Source organism: Merops nubicus, unplaced genomic scaffold, assembly GCF_000691845.1.
Source record: "Merops nubicus isolate BGI_N331 unplaced genomic scaffold, ASM69184v1 scaffold27895, whole genome shotgun sequence".
Taxonomy (NCBI): Eukaryota; Metazoa; Chordata; class Aves; order Coraciiformes; family Meropidae; genus Merops; species Merops nubicus.
This window is the reverse complement of record NW_008608737.1, coordinates 3,098-22,298: the sequence shown is the minus strand read 5'-3', so window position 1 is coordinate 22,298 and position 19,201 is coordinate 3,098. Positions and strand designations below refer to the sequence as shown.

The 19,201-nt window shown below is 38.5% G+C and overlaps 1 protein-coding gene across 1 annotated transcript in view; it reads right to left on the bottom strand.

Annotated features, from left to right (window-relative positions):
• The window catches only part of EPB41L4A (erythrocyte membrane protein band 4.1 like 4A), a gene marked incomplete at its 5' end in the record, with an annotated part of 78,270 nt that overhangs the window by 56,646 nt on the left and 2,423 nt on the right, over positions 1-19,201 (bottom strand). Inside the window, 4 exon segments of the mRNA XM_008940324.1 lie at positions 5,619-5,739; positions 6,854-6,951; positions 10,605-10,683; positions 11,812-11,863. Coding sequence (XP_008938572.1) covers positions 5,619-5,739; positions 6,854-6,951; positions 10,605-10,683; positions 11,812-11,863 — 350 coding nt within the window.

Below are 19,201 nucleotides of genomic sequence, written 5' to 3'. Positions count from 1 at the left end.
GGAATGATTGACTGGGGTACGATTTACCCACAGTTGTGCTGAAATTACAAAGAAATTCTGAAGGCAGGTTTCATGATTTCAGATAAAATATTCTTTTTGTCATAAAATCTTGCCTACAGGAAGTTACATCAACTGGTAATATCCAAGTCTGCAACTGTGAACACAAAGTTTGGAGTCAGTCTCATGAGATTACCAGTTTCAAAAATCCAGCTTGCTTTCACTTCTACAAATATCAATTGATCAGTTAAAAACTGCCACCAGCTGCATTCTGCTAGGAAACAATAGGGGAAAAGTGGTGAGGAAAAAAACACCTGGGTACTAGGAACATATTTGACAACCCTGAAGAAGAACTTATTTTCAAAAAGAACAAAATTACTAAATATATTCAAAACCCACAACAGACTTACCTTCATAATTTAATTTGTTCTTCCATTAAAACCCGACATTGATACAAGAGCACAACACTTTGTTGCAAGCCTGAAATAATTCAAGCTGCATTTTCATCTTCCACTGTTTTTAACACTTCTGTGAAAGCTACTGGACCTTTATTGGGAAACCATAGCAGATCTTGTGAAAATACCAACTCAAAAAGATGCAACTCCTGCCTCACTCTGATTGTTCTTTGGGGAAACACTTCGAAGGTAGCATTTGTTACCTTTCAAATTCAAGGTGTGAAGGTGAGCTCAATATTTTGACTCAAGACATGGAAAAGTCCTGCATATTCTTGCTTCTTGTGTTCCCATTCTCTCCAGCCTAGAATCTACTATCCAGGATTTCCCAACGGTGTTATGCTTGAGGTAAAACCATGCAAAGTGAAATAAGTGAAACAGCAGCACTACCTTGAATGGAATAGTATAGATATTTAAAATTACTTATTTGTAAATGGCAGATGGGCTGCTTCAGCCCATCTTATCCATGTAGCACCACTGACACTGCTTCAGGTGTTAGCCCTTCTTTCCAAGAACTCCTGGAAAAGAAGCAAACCTGAAGCTTGTAAGAGAAATGCCTTTCTTGAAGCGCTGGATTTCCTGGTAGATCTGTGATTCATCTCTGTATTCAGTATATGCAGAACACAGGACATTCAGCATGTCGGCATTGTCACATCTGACATATCTTTTATCCACTTCTGCCGTAAAAATTCACTGCACAGCTTCATATTCTTTAAATCTTGTTGGCAGCTCTCAGAAATGTAAGCAAAATGTTCACTCGACCAGTACCACCTTAGTGAATTCCTAGGCAGGCTAAATATCGGTCCTGAGAAAAGTGGATTATCCTATTGCTGAATTAGGGCTAGAACCAAACACCAATTTAAATACTGCTGTTAGTGTTAGTACTGACCATACTGAGAAAAATGCTGATGTGTTTATCCCACTAGTCTCACCTCAGCTCTGAAAATTCCAAGAGATTCTAATGTCAAATAAGCACGTGCATGTGTATAAGTATTTTCACTATAATAGATTATTTATAAGAAAGCATATTTGTAAAACTATTTAAGGAAATAAAGATGTGAGCTGGAGTTTCTGAAGGAAGCAGATGAAAGTTGGAGGAAGAAGTCCTCTCAAATGTAGATAGAGAAGACAGAATGTGAAGGGGAGTGGGGAATGGGAGGGACGATAACAATTCCCACTATTATAAAGGGTAAGTATTTCATTTTTACTGCGTATGAAAATGCAAACTCTCCTCAACATCATAAAAGCTGACAATACACCCCAAAACTACAACAGTCTTTGCAGTTGGTAATGACAGAGCAGACAACGTAGCAGCCGTATGCAGCTGACATGCACCATTCATTTAGATGGACCAAGAGCACCTCAGTGCCACTGATGGCCTTGACTCACTATTGAAAACTATTCTCAAAGCTGTCAGGGGCATCTTACCTTACCTCATACCCTCTGACAACATGCAATACCGATTCAAACAGCAAGAACAGCTGACTTGCCAGGTATCGCTTAGTCCCAGACCTGCTGCAGTCTGCAATGGGCTATGTCAGAAGGCCAAGACAAGCTCTCTTATTTGGACTGATTTATCTCAGATTTGGATATCCCACCTCCAGCACCATGAGCAACTTCTTCCTCACATGCAAGACCTGTCATGCTCCTCCAGATGTGCATGACAACATAAAGACACCTCACCCTGCTATCTGACCTTGGGATTGTCACGGTGGTTTATAGATGGGACAACAATTGCAGTAAGACAGTTAGACAGGCTGCAGAGGCTTGATGCAGTCAGAACCTCCCCCAGCCCTGACTTCCCTCACCTTACTTGATTTAGAAACTTGCTCAAAAAAACTTCATCCTGAATGAATCCCTGAATAGCTGTTGTGCAGTGCAAAAAACTGAGAGGTAACCTGCAACCAAAACCAGTTTATCTGGACATAACTGGCAGAAGCAAGGTCCACGCAGGGCCCCACTGTCTTGCAAGCAAACCTGTGCTTCCATGCTGGACTCCAGAAAGCATAAAGAAGGTCTTCCAAAGCATGTCACAAACCTGTCCCTAAAATGTCTCTGGTAGGTAAGACAATTTGGGATATGCCCTCAGCCATTCCAGCTTCAAACTTCTTAACTAAAGAGATGATTGCTGTCATCTGTGCAAGTCAGTGCTGGTAGTGCTAATGATGACTCTCAGGCTGGAGTAGCAATGGGTACACCTTAGTTTCACTCTCTTTTCTGATGCTGCAAAATCCCTTACACCTAACTACAGCCAAACAGCAAAAGAGTAGATCAGTAAGTAGTAGAAGCAGTGTTAAGACAGTTAGCGCTCTTCTTCACAACCACTGTTCCCCTCGCTTCTGAATTTCATCTTCAAGGTTGTATATTTCATCTTCAAGGTTATAAACTTTTTGAGGCAAACAGGTCTTAATCTGATTTACTGTACTGACGACTACAGAAACTTGTGAGAGAGGAATGCAGATTGCTTAACACCCGTGGCCTTGTACACAGCAATTCATCTCTAGTTTAATTTCTCAAACACAGCCTCCGTGATGCTGAACCAAACAAAAACTCTGTGACTCAGTTTCCAGTCTCTAGAAGAGAAAAACCAGTGCTTTTTCATTTCACAGAAAGACCTGCAGTTAAGGTTCTCCATAAATTGTCAATTAGTATAATGGAATAAGGCAATCACAAAGAAATAATTACTGAATAACAGAATCTCTCCCCTGAAAGAGAAACCTCTAGTCAATGTGGCAATTGGCACAAACTCCGATTACAGGAGAACTTTTCAAAGAGAACAGCTGTGTCTTTAAGTTAATACCTATTCTCATTAAACAAGGCACAAATAACACTAACATGTAAAATGACAGGCAAGAAATTACTTAATCTTTATCCAGACTGTGGCTTCATTATAGTGAGCATCAAGAAATCTAGATCTACGTACAAGATGGATACCTCTGATTATCTCCACGTTATGTTGACAAAGGGCATGATGAACAGACTCATAAAACATTTCTTATTTTTCTCATCTTAATAATGGCTATATCACAATTGCACCTAATTTGGATTTGTTAGAACAAGTTTCTTTACACTTACCAGGAACATGAACTTGGAGATAAGCAAGAAAGTGTTTATTTTGGCTTTATGTACAGTTGAAGTTCTGGCATATGTTTTATTTTCAAAATCAATTTCATGTTTGGCATTTTTGCAGGCACTGAGATCTAATATTGGGAACAAGTTGAGAAGCCAAATCTCTCTGACTTGCACTGCTCTCACACAGTGACTCGTGGTTTAGCCTCTGTTACTCATACACCAAGAATACTTCAGTCTAAAACTAATGTCATTGTAAGGATTTAATATGTAGAAGGCCATTTCAAAAATGAGTAAGTGGGATAAAAAGTACCTCTGAATTGCTGCAGATTTTAAAATATTTTTTGTAGGTCCAGGGACAGTGTGGAGTTAAACCTCTTTAAGAAGGCTACTTAGACGGCTGCTGCAAATATATCTAGTACTTAAGCTATACTCACACAGGATCACTTTCTTGCTCTACCTTCTTTACTGGAAATTATGTTCTTTGCTCCATCTTCCCTATAAGATTGCTGTTCCTCCTCGCTGTGTTGCTGCTGTTGTTCCTCTCTCAAGCACTGACAAAACCAATGGGCCAAGAGGTTACTAGCGCTCATCCTGTTTTGCTTATCTGTTGGGCGCTCCAGTCTATCTCCTTGTTGTCCTTACTGCAGCTTTGCTTTCCATTCCCATGACAAGTAACCAAGGGAAGGCACTGTACACACAAACTGCAGTCTGACAGAAAAGCAGCTGACTCCCAAAGCACCATATCTGGATCCACTATCAGGCAAAGATTATCCAGAATATCAATGATAGTACAACTCACGTGTTTTGTGTCCAGTGTGATTATTATTCCACTGACAGTACGATCCAGAATTTAATTTTTGCAGTTTCTATTATAAAAATAAATCTGTTTTTTTTTCCAACTTCTGCAAAGGTTAAGTTGGGATTGCATGAATCTCCAAGGTCTGTTGACACACAGGTTTCAAATCTCTGCAGTTCTCCTTTGTTCTGTCTGCAGCATGCCTAATATTCTCCTCCTGCAGCCTCTTCAACATTTGCCCCCAACAAGTACCATAACTAGCTTATTCCTTCCTTCTCAGCTCCTTCTCATGCATAAGTCATGTTATCAGGTACAGCTTCAATGCCTGTGAACTTTTGCAGTGCCTTGCTAAGTTTAAACCAAAGTTACTTTGAGGCCTGCTGCTTCAAGTTCACACAAAAAGTTCTGGAATTTGACTTTTGTCCAGAAAGCAGAACTTTGAATGCCCTGTGTTACTCAGTGCTGCCTTGATGACTCGGCTTGTAGGTGCTACTTTTCTCCTTACAAATCATGTCAACATTCTTCCTGGTAGCGGAATCCTTTATATTGACCACTGCCAATACATTTTATATAAGGTATGTTTGTTAATAAATTGAAAGGACTTCATGCTTGCAAAACCAAACTGCCTCTTTAATTCTTACAGATGTTGCAACTGTGATTATCACTTAAACCACAGGCATACAAACTGCTTTCCTGGTACCTCCTTCAATGTGAGCTGCTCCCACAAAGACTCATGCAGGTTGCTACACGCACTCCTTCGTTACCCTAGCTAAGGATCTGGCAAGAAAATAGAGGCTTCATTTTACCAAGTGCTCTACATTATTAGATTAAAAGTGGTTTTGTCCTAACAGCTCATTTGAATACACAGGGCAGTACAAAGAAAAGAAATGTTATTATCCCCATTTTACAGACAGGCACAGGCATAATAAGCAATTTGTCCAAAATTATGCAGGAAAACTATCCTGGGATGGGGAACTAAACTCACAGATTTTTAATTTCATTCTTTTTAACTACAAGCTAAGATGCAACAGGAGAAGTATTAAAACTGCTGGTTCTGAAATACCCCTATCTAGGTCTGACAGACATCTTATTTCCAGTTATTGTCCAACTCAGTTCCTAAAAGAATAGCTCCAATTGCATATGATGTTTTCGTTTTCTGAACAGTGTAACTGGATGCCCTATGTTCTCTCCTTGGACCTAGAAGCCTCCATCCTGCACCACGAGCTGCTCTCTTCCCCAGCTACCAAGCATCCCTGAATCTGATGTGACCTGCCAAGTTCCCAAGAGTACTGAATTCTTACATCAGAGTTTTGTGTATCCGCTCTATGGCATCCTCCAGCTCTTCCTTCTGGTCTGGAACAAAGCGGTACTCCGAGACGTAACCTGCAGTGTGCTTATATGGGTCATAGTCCCCCAGCTCAGCTAGAGGAGACAAGAAGAATAGAAAGGTCATCTATTTTCAACACTTTACGTTCTGTCAATTTAACATGCAGTTAGATGAAAAACCCAAAGACAGAACAGAACTGTTCATATTAACACACATAAAACCAAGACAAAATGTCTTCCATCATTCAGAAGAAAAATTTTATGCTCAAAGAGCTAGAGGTTTTGACAGGAAATCTATCACTTCCACAGGACTAGATACAATTTTGCCCCAGCCATCAAAGGTGAAATTTGATGACATATACTATTTGGCAGCATATGTAAAAGAAGTGTAGAAGAAGTCTACTTTTTGGAATACCTATGCTTTCACCATAAGCTGTAATATTACAGACAGAACAGATCCATATTCATTCTGGGACTCCTAACACAAATGTCAGTGTGGCAATGTGAATGGAGATAAATATCCTGATACACCTAAAGGTATGCCCTTCTATGGGTAAGCATCATTTCTTGTGAAAAAAAACATAAGACTTCATTTTCCAATAAAATTTTTATATATCCCTTGAATATTTAATTCACCTTCAAAATCAAAATGATTCTTAAAAGAATTTTCTTAAGGAATGTAATGTGTAATGTGTAGCTGATACAATTGTCTTTGAAACAACCTTAACTTTGCATACATTAATTATATCAGTTTGCACATTGCAATGCAATTATAAAATAAATATGCACCTTGGTCAGAACTCACTTCTACTGATCTTAACTATAAATGCATCTATCTGTGAAACTCTGCAAAAGTTAGTACTTCAGCTTTTTAATAACCGCAGGCAAAATCTGCATGGACCGGGCTTCTCCACGAAAAGCTTCACAGAAGGTTTCTAATGCCCACTAGGCCAAAAACATAGCCAAAAAGAGGCTTCGAGAGCCAAGAAGAAAAAGACTCATCTAATGTCTCACATTTCTTTTAGAATTTAATGATGTTTCTAGACAAAGACAGCAATCTGCTCAGCAGCTACATGAAAAGTAGCTCAGAAAACCTTCATAAAAATGCTGTGGTTCTTGCCCATAAAGTCCTAATGAAGACTTCAGTCACCACTTAAAATTAGTCATAGTGCAGTATTAAATGAGTTCACAGTTGGCCAGAAGAACTTACACTGAATTATATATGCTCCCAGCTGTGCTGCAGTGTTCATTGGACAAGGCAAACGGCCCTGTAAAACATCTTGCTTGACCTGCAGGAAAAACTGATACCTAAAACACAGGACAAAACACAAAGTTATTATTTCAGTATTGAGTCTGATGCCCCAAGTAATGTTTCATCAAATTCCAGCTTACTGAAGACATACCACAAATCATAGGTACATGATAGTCAAAAACTGTATTCCTCTCTTGATCCTGAAGTAACAACCAAGACTGATCTACTGAAAGAATCTAGGTTGGGCACCACTCTGTAGTTTTCCCATCTGCTTACATTGTACAGATACAATTAATTTTCCTCATAAAAAAGTAACTTCTCTCTTTTGACTTTCACAGGGAAGTCAGGAAGTTGGATAGGAATCAGAAAAATTGAACAAGAAACCTCTCAAAGGGCCAAGGTTAACCCTGATCAGTGGATCAGTGTAAGGGAGAATGGAGTATTGGATAACTCTTTACTCAACAGTTACCTCTCCACGCACCAGAGTATCAACTCCAGAGCAGCAAGCAGATTTTATGGAGTCCACACTCCCATGAAAAGATGGATGGGCATATCAGCAGCAGCTAACTGCACCTCTCAGAGCACAGAGTACTCTCCTTGGAACAGAGATAGCAGGGGTAAAAATGTAATTTCCAAAGTCACAACCTGCTTCTACACTTGATGAAGCACGTACTGAGATCACTTACAGTCAACAAATATGCACAAAATAGATGGAAAAGTAAACACATCATAGAAAGGACCTGTGTGTTTTGCAATTCCCCATATTCATTTATAGGAAACCTTTTAAATGCAGTTTGGATTTCATCTGGTTTTATTACAACATATTTACACAGTATTTCACATCATCCTAAGTGAATTTGTTGCACCAAGTTCCCACAAAAGCCGATACTGAGAAAGAAACTTTTTCAGGAAAAAAATGGTCATCCACACAAGCATAAAGCTTTTTCTTTATTCAGTAATTCAACTTTATCTATGTAGAGCCATTCACCTACACTGCAAATAATTTATTGTGTTAGTGCAAGTTACTTAGGAAAACACCTTGGAATGATCTCTATGTTCAAAGTGCATCTATGCCGATTGCAGGAAAGTTTAAAACTACAGTTTGCATGGTAGCTAACCCACAAATCATTTAGGACCCAATCAAATTTATTAGACTTTATCATCCCAGATGAGCCTCGAATAAGGATACCAGTGTCTTTCTGGCTAGTGATCCCCCAGAATTTGTGTTGTGACAGATATTATACTAGAAGTGGCTGTCCTTTAAAAAAAGGGACGTCTAATATCCTCCACCTTAAAGGACTAGGGCACTGCATAAGAATTTTCTGAGAATGTCATTAGGCCAACACAAACCACATACACTTAGTGTTTCTCCACTCAAGCAATAACTCAGTAGTACTTCTTCCAGCTTATGTTTGCCAGTCCTACTTAGAGAAATCTTCACTGTATGAACAATGATAAAGACAAAGATTATTTTACATCTACTGTGGAGTACACAGCATCTTCTTTTTAACATGAAATGTATTTCAGATATTAATTTGTCTTTCTGTTAGCTTCTTCACCTCTACAGTGCAGAACTTCATATGAAATGATGCTACAAATGTCTTTTCCACGTAGCAGGTATCTGCGTTCTCATAGTGTAGTCTCAAAATAAAGTAGGAAAGGAAACTGCAAAGAACACCAACTCCCCACTAAACACAGACCCAACTGTTAAATACCTAAGTGACTCCTGTAAGATGAACAATCTCAGTTCCCACTGAAGCCGCTAAGCTCCTCACAAAACCAGGTCTTCTGTCCAAACTTGTCACTGAAGCACTTTCATCTTGTGTGCTGTCAAGTTTGTCATGCATATTTAATAGTGCCTAAGCACTAGTTTGCTCTTGCAAACATATCCAGCAAACATTACTATGAATTACCACAGTGTTAGCTTTTGCCTACAAACCAGTTAGATTTTTCTGTGAAGCAATTACAAATTTGACAGGTTTTCATTATTTCCAAACAGTAACCATGTAATGCCACAGATCATCAACATCTAGTAACAATAGACTCCACTCTCATATCCATTAAAATAACAAACATATGCTCCAAAGAAACATATCAGTTAGCACAAAATGGTTAACACATCACTGGAACTACACACTTAAGCAGAGAATTATTTTTATAAATAAAAATGAGGCCTTTTATCCCTCCTAAGCAGAAGGAGGTTTTATTAGTACTTTTTGGTTTGTTTGTTTGTTTTTTTTCTGAAAAGGTGTATCTTCCTTCCAAGGTCTAAGAGCCTACAGGAAAGAATGCTTAGAAATGTTGAGGTCATTTGAGTACTCAACATGTTTGTTGAAGACTGTTGATACAAGCCTATCATTTTCTTATGCCTTCCCTCTCTACCTTCTGAGGTGCAATTCCTGCATGACCAAACACTGTACAGACTTGAACAGAGAGACTTACTAATTATACTAAAATGCTTCTCAACGAGATTCACACACCAAACCAGCAGTGCAAATCACTGACTGGTCTTACCACAAGGCAAAGAAAAACAGTTTTTGAAATGTAGCCCCTGACATTTCCCAAAGAGAATTCCACCCTGCCTCCCAGGTAGCAACCACAAGAGTCACAACAGGTTTGGTGGCTGAAGGTCCCTTCCTAGGGGCATCTGTCTTCCCTGGTGAGCAGGGTTGAAAGTGCTTCCAGAAAAACACAGGAAAACTGCATCAATCTTGCATGGTACAGGGGCATCATGTTGCAGCCAACTTATGCTCTTTTACCTGCAAAGCCACAGTGTTTATTATTTTTACCAGACTAGCCTCAATCTTTTTATATTAGAGACTTCCTTTCCTGCTGTGACAGTATGGAAACAAAAAGAATTTTCTCACTCTGTTACAAGAAAAATATTCTGCCTATGCTGCAACAACTGCCACCTTTGATTAAGGAAAATTAAAAACCTGCATGCATTTTAATGAATTCTCATGTGTCATATTCCTGTGACATGAAAAGAAATATTTTGGCATTTATTACCGCAAGTCAACACAATAATTTTTCCTGCCTCCCTGTCCAAATTCTTGAATTTCCTTTTGAACCTAAAACTAATTGTCTGAGACCTTTCATAAATAAAGCATAAAGAAAACCCTGTGCATAAGAATTCAGGCAAACATGTGTTTATGTGTCTGTGTGCATGTATGTGCATGTGTTGGTGTGTGCACCCTCCTATTTTGCAGAGGCCAATCTGAGGTTAAAGAATCAAAAGCATGCAACTTTTCAATTTCCTCTGCATATTTTTAGAAAGACAGAAAGAAATCCTCTTGAAAAACTGGTCTGGAATTTAAGCTATGGCCAATAAAGAAAAAAATTCCCTGTATTTATATGAGATATCCAAGCAAACTCTAAACTTGATTATAGCACAATATAAATGCAGATGGGATAGTGCATTCCTTAAAAAAAAAAAAAAAACACACACACAGAAATGCACATCAAGTCCCTCTGGTTTGTGATTCACCAGAGAACATCTTTTCTTCTTGGGCTTCCAAACACTTGCTCGTACTGACCACAGTGCTGCTTGTCACATTTCTGTCACATACATACATCTCCAGCAAAAATGTTGAGAAGTTCAAACAAACAAACAAACAAAACCACCCAGGCACACCAAAACAATATACACCTCTCTGGAACAGATTACTACCCTGAAATCAATAAACTGCACTCTTATTGAATACTGTACCTTGTTATTTCTTCTTTAAGTTTACATGGATCCTCTGCATAGAATTTAATGCCAAAATACAGAGTGTATGGTGGTCCAGCTACGGGGAAAAAAATATTTGGTGCAAAAGTTAGTCCGTATGAAATGTTAATTGTAGTGAATTGTTATGAGTTGACTACAAGATAGCTACTAAGAAACCTATCTCAATATTTATGAAATTTGAGAGTTTCAGAAAAAATCCTACATCCACATAGCAAATCCATACACTTACACTCACTAGAGGTGAGGAAAAGGAAAAAAAGAAGTATTATTATGTCTCTAGTCTGGTGTTTATTTATTCACAACCTGTCTGTCTTCTTGGAGTTTTTGCTTATTATGAAGATTTAACTTTAGATTTCATTGCTAACTTACCATTTCTCCAAGTTACTTTTTTTAAACTACTTGATTTTGACCTTTAGATAGTTTTTGCACCAAAACATTTTGAAAAATGTAATTGTGCATGAAATGTGATTCCCTGTCATAACTACTAATACTGAACACTGATCCCTTCCACACTTTCGAATATTTTATGGAACAACTTTAGTTAAGTGCCACTTCAATTAAGAAATATTTGGAAAAGCTTTTCCAATTCACCTTTTAAAAATGTTATTCTTCCAAAAGATTCAGTTAAGTCAGTACTGAAATTCTTACACCTACATTTATTCCGTGCACGCTCCACTTCTATATCTCTTTATAGGTCTCCAAATTCTTAAGTAAAATAATCTTATCATGTTCTTTAATTATAGTAAAAATAACAGATCTTGCATCTGTTATATCTGAAGAGTGGCAGTAACAGCAGACCCTCCATTATCAGTAAGAGGCACTAATTTTACTTTCAGAAGTAAAAAGAAATCCAAGTTGATTATGGTATGATACAGTACAATAGAGGTATCACACCTACAATAAAACTAATTATACAAGTTAAGCATAGCACTGTTTATTATTCTGAAATAAAATTTAAACACAGATAAATCTTTGAACAATAATCACGGAAATTATTGGAAAACTATGATATGTTCAATCTATGTGTGAAATTTTGAAACAGCTATGATCTGCAGTAATAAACTTGTCCAAGAACTATCAGTCTGTTGTGATTAGAATGCCTGTGCTGTACAGGCTGTAGAAATTGAACATTGCCTCTGTTACTTCACCTTCAGATACATTCCTAAAGTTCAAATTAAATACATACTGTTAATCAACTCTTTATGTTCAGCAAGCGTCTTTGCAGGATCCAGCCAGTACTGTGAGACAGATAATTATAGAAATTAGTCACATAACACAGAAAAATAATACAGAACTATTACAATTTTATAATTATTCATATATTGATACTTATCAGCAGACTGAGACACTTTAGTCTGCTAATGACACACTTGTGCCAGCTTCTGATAAGAGGAACGCTGCCTGTGTGAGCCTAGTGTTGCCTATCTTCCCTGGGGCTAGGGATCTGCCTAAAAGGAAGTCTGTTTGGTAAGAGCCACTGCATCTCGGGCTCCTGACAACCTGGCTGTACAGAAGTATGATACCAGTATCCATTCGTGTCCATTCTGAACTGCTACAGCTAGTGCACCCTTACTATTTTCTTCCTGAGAGATTAACCCAAGTAGGATAATTCTAAATAACAGCAACTATAAAGCATAGGACCTACGAGGAAAGAACGATTTGGCTTCACTTGTTTTCTGTAAAAAAGGAGACTGTAGGGGGGAATAGTTATAACAGCACTCTTCCAACACCTGAGAAACTGCTGTAAGAACATAGTGATAGATTTTTCTTCATGTCCACCAAGTATGAAGAAATTGGTTTACCTAGTGCAAAGATAAATTAATTTTGATTTTAAGAAATTATTTCTAGTAATAGGAGAAGGACACTGGAAATTTGAACTAAGGAGGGCACAGACTCTTCCACGGGATGGTTTACAGGACTAGTTGGAGAACTGTATCAGAGATGATCAAGGTATGCTGCAGAGGAACAAACTGCTATTACAAGGGTTCTCACACCACCTGATCAACAGACAATCTGCACTGTAATTTCTCATGGATTACTCTGCTCCACCTTTATCAAACTTATAATAAAATTTAGCCTGGTGTTACTGCTGACCACAGATCAGCTTTGTACTTTGTGTTACGATTACACAGATCACCAGCATCCTGCTTTTGTAATCCCTCCAGCTACTTATTTCTTCCTTAGCTTGACATTTCTGTGATTCACCTTTGGAATAAAGTGCAGAGGCAGCTGCCAAAACAATTCTTGTCTGTCTTTTCTTCAGTCCTCTTCACTCATACAAAAACTTCTCAGACTAGCTGAGATTGGCACCCCTTCTTAAAACACTGGAAACAAAAAGGTTGCAGAACGCAGCTGCCAGAGAGAGCAGATTAAGTCAGATTAAATCTACGCCCTTAGTAGCCACACCTTTTTTTTTTCTGAGGAACTACATAGACCAATGCACAAGAAACTCCACACCTTCACCCCTGAACTAGCACTATAAAGAATGAGAAAAAAGTTATTAATAAAATAATATCCCACTTCTATCCAGAAAACTTCTCTGGAGTAAAAAATCTCACTGTTACAAGGAGTAGCATAAAGACGGGAGAAAAAAATCAAAACAAACCATTTGAGAGGAAAATCTCAAGCAAATAATTTCATAACTGTTTGTAAACAAATACCACTACTTTGACAAAACATGAACACAAACCACTCCCTTTAGCTGCTGATCCACAGGAACAGCTGTGTGCCCTGTTCTCGGTCTTTGTTATTTCAAAGCCTAGAATATTTGTTAAGAAAATTTCATGTATTTTGAAGGAAAAAGAAAATTAGCACATGCTAATTATTTAGTACATTAGTACCTCAACTACCTACAATAGATAGTCAAATAAAAACAAAAGCCCTCTTAACCACAACAGAATATAGGAAAGAAAAAGAAACCTGTCACACTTGGTCAAACATCCTATTAGAATTCCAAATCAGCAATAATCTGAGCTAGCACAATAGGCTGATAAAGAGATTTTACAGTCAACAGGCAGAAAAAAAGGCAAAATGACTCTGCAGTGCACATTCTGGCGATGCTATGTGGTCAGAATGTGGTCTAACCTTTTCTCAAAACTGGCATCGCAGAATGAAAAACACACTGTCAAGCTAACATTGACAGCATTGTGTTACACTGCAAGAGATCAAAACTATACCATTTCAAAATGAAATTAAAATCTATATACGGAATAACTCCTTCATTAAATTCTCCTGAAGTGAACTGAAATCAGCTTCAGGATACATTGTCTTATAGTCTTCTCTGCAGTTTAGCTTTACATGCATAGGTAGACTGATTATTTGTAAAAAAGATAATAGATATTGATGAGCTACCATTCAAGCACAGGTGAGATCTGTCTCTGCAACCTGAACTCTACTGGCTCTTGTATCCATGTGATTCACTGCCTACCATGAGACAAAACAAGATTTGGCCAAGTTTAAAGACCATATGGACACATAGACAGTAAAATCAAAACAAGAGTTGCATTGTAACTCTTAACTCTCACTAGGCTGTACTTGACTGCCTAGTCAAATGAAGGCCAGATTTGAAAGCAATTTCAAAGCTTGAGGGAGAGGACCGAAATTCAGACTGAAAACTGCAAGTTCAGATTCAGAGGAAATCTGAAGAGAGGAGAGCGAAAAAATCTGGTTATTCATAGCACTAAGTACTTCCATTCTTCCCCCAAAACTGTGCGGGCAGGAGGAACTGAACTCTCCTCCCTCATCCCTGTAGAGGATACTGACACTACTTGTACAATGAATGAAAATTAGCATCATCTGGCACAACGAAATACACTCTTCTGAGGATAGCACAGGCCTGGAGATCTGTGTGCTGCTGCACAGGTGAAGTTAAAACACCTCAACTCAGACGGGTTTACTGCTGGGTCAGAGAGTGGTGTGGAAGAGGCAAGAATCTCGTCTGCCTTCTCATTTCTCCAGTGTTTAGCATTGTGACAACGCCACAGACCCATGCTGAAAATCACTCAGGAGCTATGTAGTATCATTTCAAAGGCTGCCAAAATTTTCCTGAAGAATGCAAGGGGTGCAGGGAGGAGAGCGAGATTTCTAACATTTTCTTTGTGAGCCAAAGGTGAATAGTATTTCATGGATAACAAAAAGGCATTTTTGAGCCAACACTAAACAATAAAGATGAGAACATTTACAAAAACAAGAACCCCGACAGCTAAGCCCTCCAAGCATACGTGCACATGCACACAAAATAATCCGTATTAGATACCTGCAAAATGTTTGCATATACACAGAAGTAGTGTTGGGTATGGCTACAGTTCTGACTCACATGTTAAAGTGCTAAGAGGAATGGAACAAAAAAGCAGAATGTCATGAATTCAATGCACTTGCACAGCAGGTGCTAACAACAAATGCTGCATTCATGACTGCCAAAGGAGCTCCAACATGCAGCCTCACTCTTTTTATCTGTTTGGCAGCCAAGTGTGCCACTTAGAGATTTCCCACCTGTACCTCTCCTGCACAGACAGCAAGGGTTATCCAACTTACTAACAGCTCACCACTACTGCAAAGAGGTGCAGGGCCTAGCACATATCCATCCAACTAAAGGGGATAAATTCTGTGTATTTGACAGTGGAATTAACATTCATAGAAGAGATGTGCGTGTGTGTGATTTCTAAATAGTCATAACCGATGTAACTATCCAACTACTAAAGTGATGGCTACTAGTTTACTAATTGTTATTTACAAAGACCATAGAGAATTAGGTTAATAATCTGTTATTTACTGATTATAAATGTACAATATTTTTAAATAAAGTAATTCCCTTTTAAGGTAGAAACTATAAAAAAAATAGGTTTTAAAGTACAGCATATCTAAGAATAGACAGGCTCTACTGACTTTTCTGTTTTCACAAATCTGGTTCCCATACAAGCCAGATGTGTAAGCAGTATGCACCCAAGTGCCATGCATTCATATCTAGCATTTTAAACAACTGCAAACATTTTTCCACAAATCTGGAATCTTCACTCCTTGTATCTGTGCAAGGTCAAACCTGGGTCAAATTCCATTAACTTGTTTGAAACAAAGTATTAACTAGGTTGAAATGTTTGCTGTGGTATGAATCAATGAAGTGTCTGGTGGAGAAAAATCTATCCACTTCAAACTAAATCCTGGGCTGTCTTAATTAGAATCTTACAAAGCTGCATCCATCATGCCACGCATGTCAGTTTTGTTCACATTTACAAAATGAAAAACCATACCTTTCAAGAGAAAACCCAGTATTTTTCAATTATAATCTGAAATTATGAAGATTTTTTTTCCACAATCTAAAACAACAGTAAGATTACCACTGTGAAGATCCTGTTGATCCTGCTACACTCTTAAGAGCTTACTCTTACTGCCTTTAACTCACCTCACCATCAGCTTTGTCTGCATTGTTTTAATCAATGAATAATTTTCTAAAACTTATAGCTTCTAATCAATATTATCTGTCTCTGTTTAATTTCTACTGGCTATGCCACCAGCTTTCACAAGCACAATAAGTGCTATTTTCTTTCTAGGTAATTTAGTATATCATGCCTGTGGACAAATGTCAGATCCATACAAACCCAAAAATCCATACACAACCAAAGCTGTTAGTGTGAAAGTATAGTTCATCTGCTCTTCTAAGATCTTGAGACCAAAATACACACTATATGATAGTTAATTCCCTACAGAAGAGATACTTTTGATTGTAAGCAAGCCTGTTGTTAAAATCACGTCCCCCCTTCTATAGTTGCTACATACAGCCTGTTCAATCCGTTTACCTTATCCAATTTGGTATAGTGATACCATCCAATATGGCAAGCTGAGCATGCTGCTGTTACTTTATTAATCACCTTAGATGCATCAAGAAACAACTTTCCAATATCTAAGTTTGCACAGCAGGGACACGCAACTCATGGCACAGGCCCCTGTGCTCAGCTTCGCCACGGCTGACCTGACCTGCCACTGCAGCAGAAAGCTGAGCTTCACAAGAAACTGAGACCTGCATCTCCCCTCTGGGCTGTGCAGCTGCAAAATACATGACTGTGGGCTCCCCCCTACCTCCTGCGCTCTCAGGTTTGCATGCTCAAAACAAAGCTTCCTCATACAAGGGGAGAAAATACACATCTAAGGTACAGAATGGATATACTGTACAGGGACAGAGCACTGCCCATCTCTTTTTAGCTCCAGATCTTGAAGCAGTACACACACGTTTGTGTAACCCTGCACCTGAACTAACTGGGGCTGGGGAAATAAGCCTGGCTGGAATACTGAATTAACATGATGATACAGCTTTCTCTATTTGTATTTCTCCCCTTAGAATCCTAATAGTGTATCAGTATGCTGTACGTTTTGAATATAATAGCTCAGGTTAGCATTATATCAGATAAGAAAAGAAGGACATTTGCATCATAGCCTGCTGTACAATGCAGACATGCCTCCTGCAGGTTTAGGTTAAGCAGGTTTAGCATCAGAGTTCAGTTATGCATGGTGATGGGTCTCACCAATGTGAGACTATAAGTGCGGCCAGGTTTCTGGAAGTAAAAAAAAAAAAAAAAAAAAAAAGCTTTGTTATCAACTGATCCTTTAAAATGCTTTTGGCTGTCTAGTTTCCTGCAATAAGGGAGTTTCAAAATCTTTTTTGTAAAAGAAGCTCTGATAGCTTGACTCCTCTCAGCACGCTTTTGTGATTTGACAAAGGAATGCCTTTGGGCTTCAAAAGTACCCTTTCCCTCATCAAATTCTGCTCAGCTTTTCCTGCAATATTATGCATTAAAATTGTCATTTCTATTCTTCTCTTTTGTGTGTCTCAAGAAAATACTGGCCTCCTGCCAGAACAGTAATTAGCACAACTATCCAAAGGCGCACTAGAGATGCCACAAAGGCAGCAGCAAAGGGACTAGTGAGGGACTGGGAGCCACAGCACAATGGGAATTAGAAGCAAGAGGGGCAGGGAACCTGCATGGCCCTCCCAGCACCGGCCTACCCAGCATTTGGCCCCTCCTCCACTAAAGGAAAGGTACATCACTGGGCCACTGTTTTCCCCAAATACTATAGCAATGAGAGACCAAAAGGCTAGACAGTTTCCTAAATCGGCTTCAGCTTTCTGAACACGGATTCTGGCCATCAAGTCTTGCCTGAAAATGGTAGATGGTGCACAGTCTTGAATTTCTAGGAGATGAGGCAGAAGAGAAAAATGTCCCATCAGTCAGGACCTAGCTGACCATTCACAGTAAGAAGCATAAACACTGCACCTGGTTTCAGCTTAGCTAACTTGAGTGTCTCTGCAGCAATGAAAAAGGCTTCACTGAAGGGTTCATTATGAAACACACCAAGACACTCAGTGGCACCCAAAGAAAACTGATCTTTCTTTCAAAGTATTTGCACCAAAAAGCGTACTTAAGTACTACATCAAAAAGCACCATATGGTTTTTCAACCAAAGCACTCGTAGGTTAGGAAACACTACAGACAACCTACAGCGTTAGTTCAACCCATGTGTTTTTTTTGGGTGTAGTTTTAGATGGCAAGATATTTAATTCATTATTAAATTTTCTATTTTATTTCATTATTACAAGATATCTCTTGTTTTTCCTTAAGAGTCCTGTCTTGTTCAGAACACAAGACAGATAGGGCTTACACTGTTCACACAACTCATAATCTTCCAGAGCCTGACTTTGCAAATTAAACACTGTTGTTTTACCATGGAGAGTATGGGGGAACATGGAAAGTCAGTAAAGTGAAATTTGTGTAATATTTCCAAATACTACCAAAAATCCAAAATCCAAATTACTACCCTAGAGACACTGTCATCCAATTTATGCTTTATCCTACTTTTCATAGTCTTGCCAGTGCCATCCACTTCTGTCAATCTGTTTGCTTCATCCAGCTATTCTCTCTCACACGCTAATTAGTTTGCTAGCTGTTCAGGAAGAGACCATTTTAATATCATGCATTCCTGTACTTCACACCACAGTGAAACCCTGTTCACTGATTAGAGCCCTACTGGTACTACTAAAATAATTATGATACCACCCACATATGAGGTAGCACAACAACCAACACAGCACTTTAAAGACCACCTGGAAGTGCTGAAGCGTGCAAAAGTAATGGGAAAAATAACTAAACAAGTTCTTTGAAACCCTTAAAACATGTTTATTTTGTGACTAGGTTGCATTCTTTAAAATACATAGTTTTACCTGCTTTACTCATAATTACCACCCTGCTCTACTCATAACTCAGTTAAACATATTGTGCGATGAAAAAAATGACAGGGCAAATAATAAAATATTCCCCACCACAAGCAATGTATTAATACATAGCCAAACCTCCAAGCACATTTCTCTGTCTGAGACTAACTCAGGAGCATGTTTTTAAAACTAATTAGCAAGGTAACCTTTTTCCCTCTCTCTAAGGAAATCTAATGTGGCCAATCCAAAACCTAACTAATCCAAAATTCAAACCCAGGCTTCTTGCCAGTCATCACAGGATGAATTCCCACAACAGCTCAGATTTTTGTGCACAACTGAATATATATTTACAGCTAAACCACAGGGTGTTGTTTGTT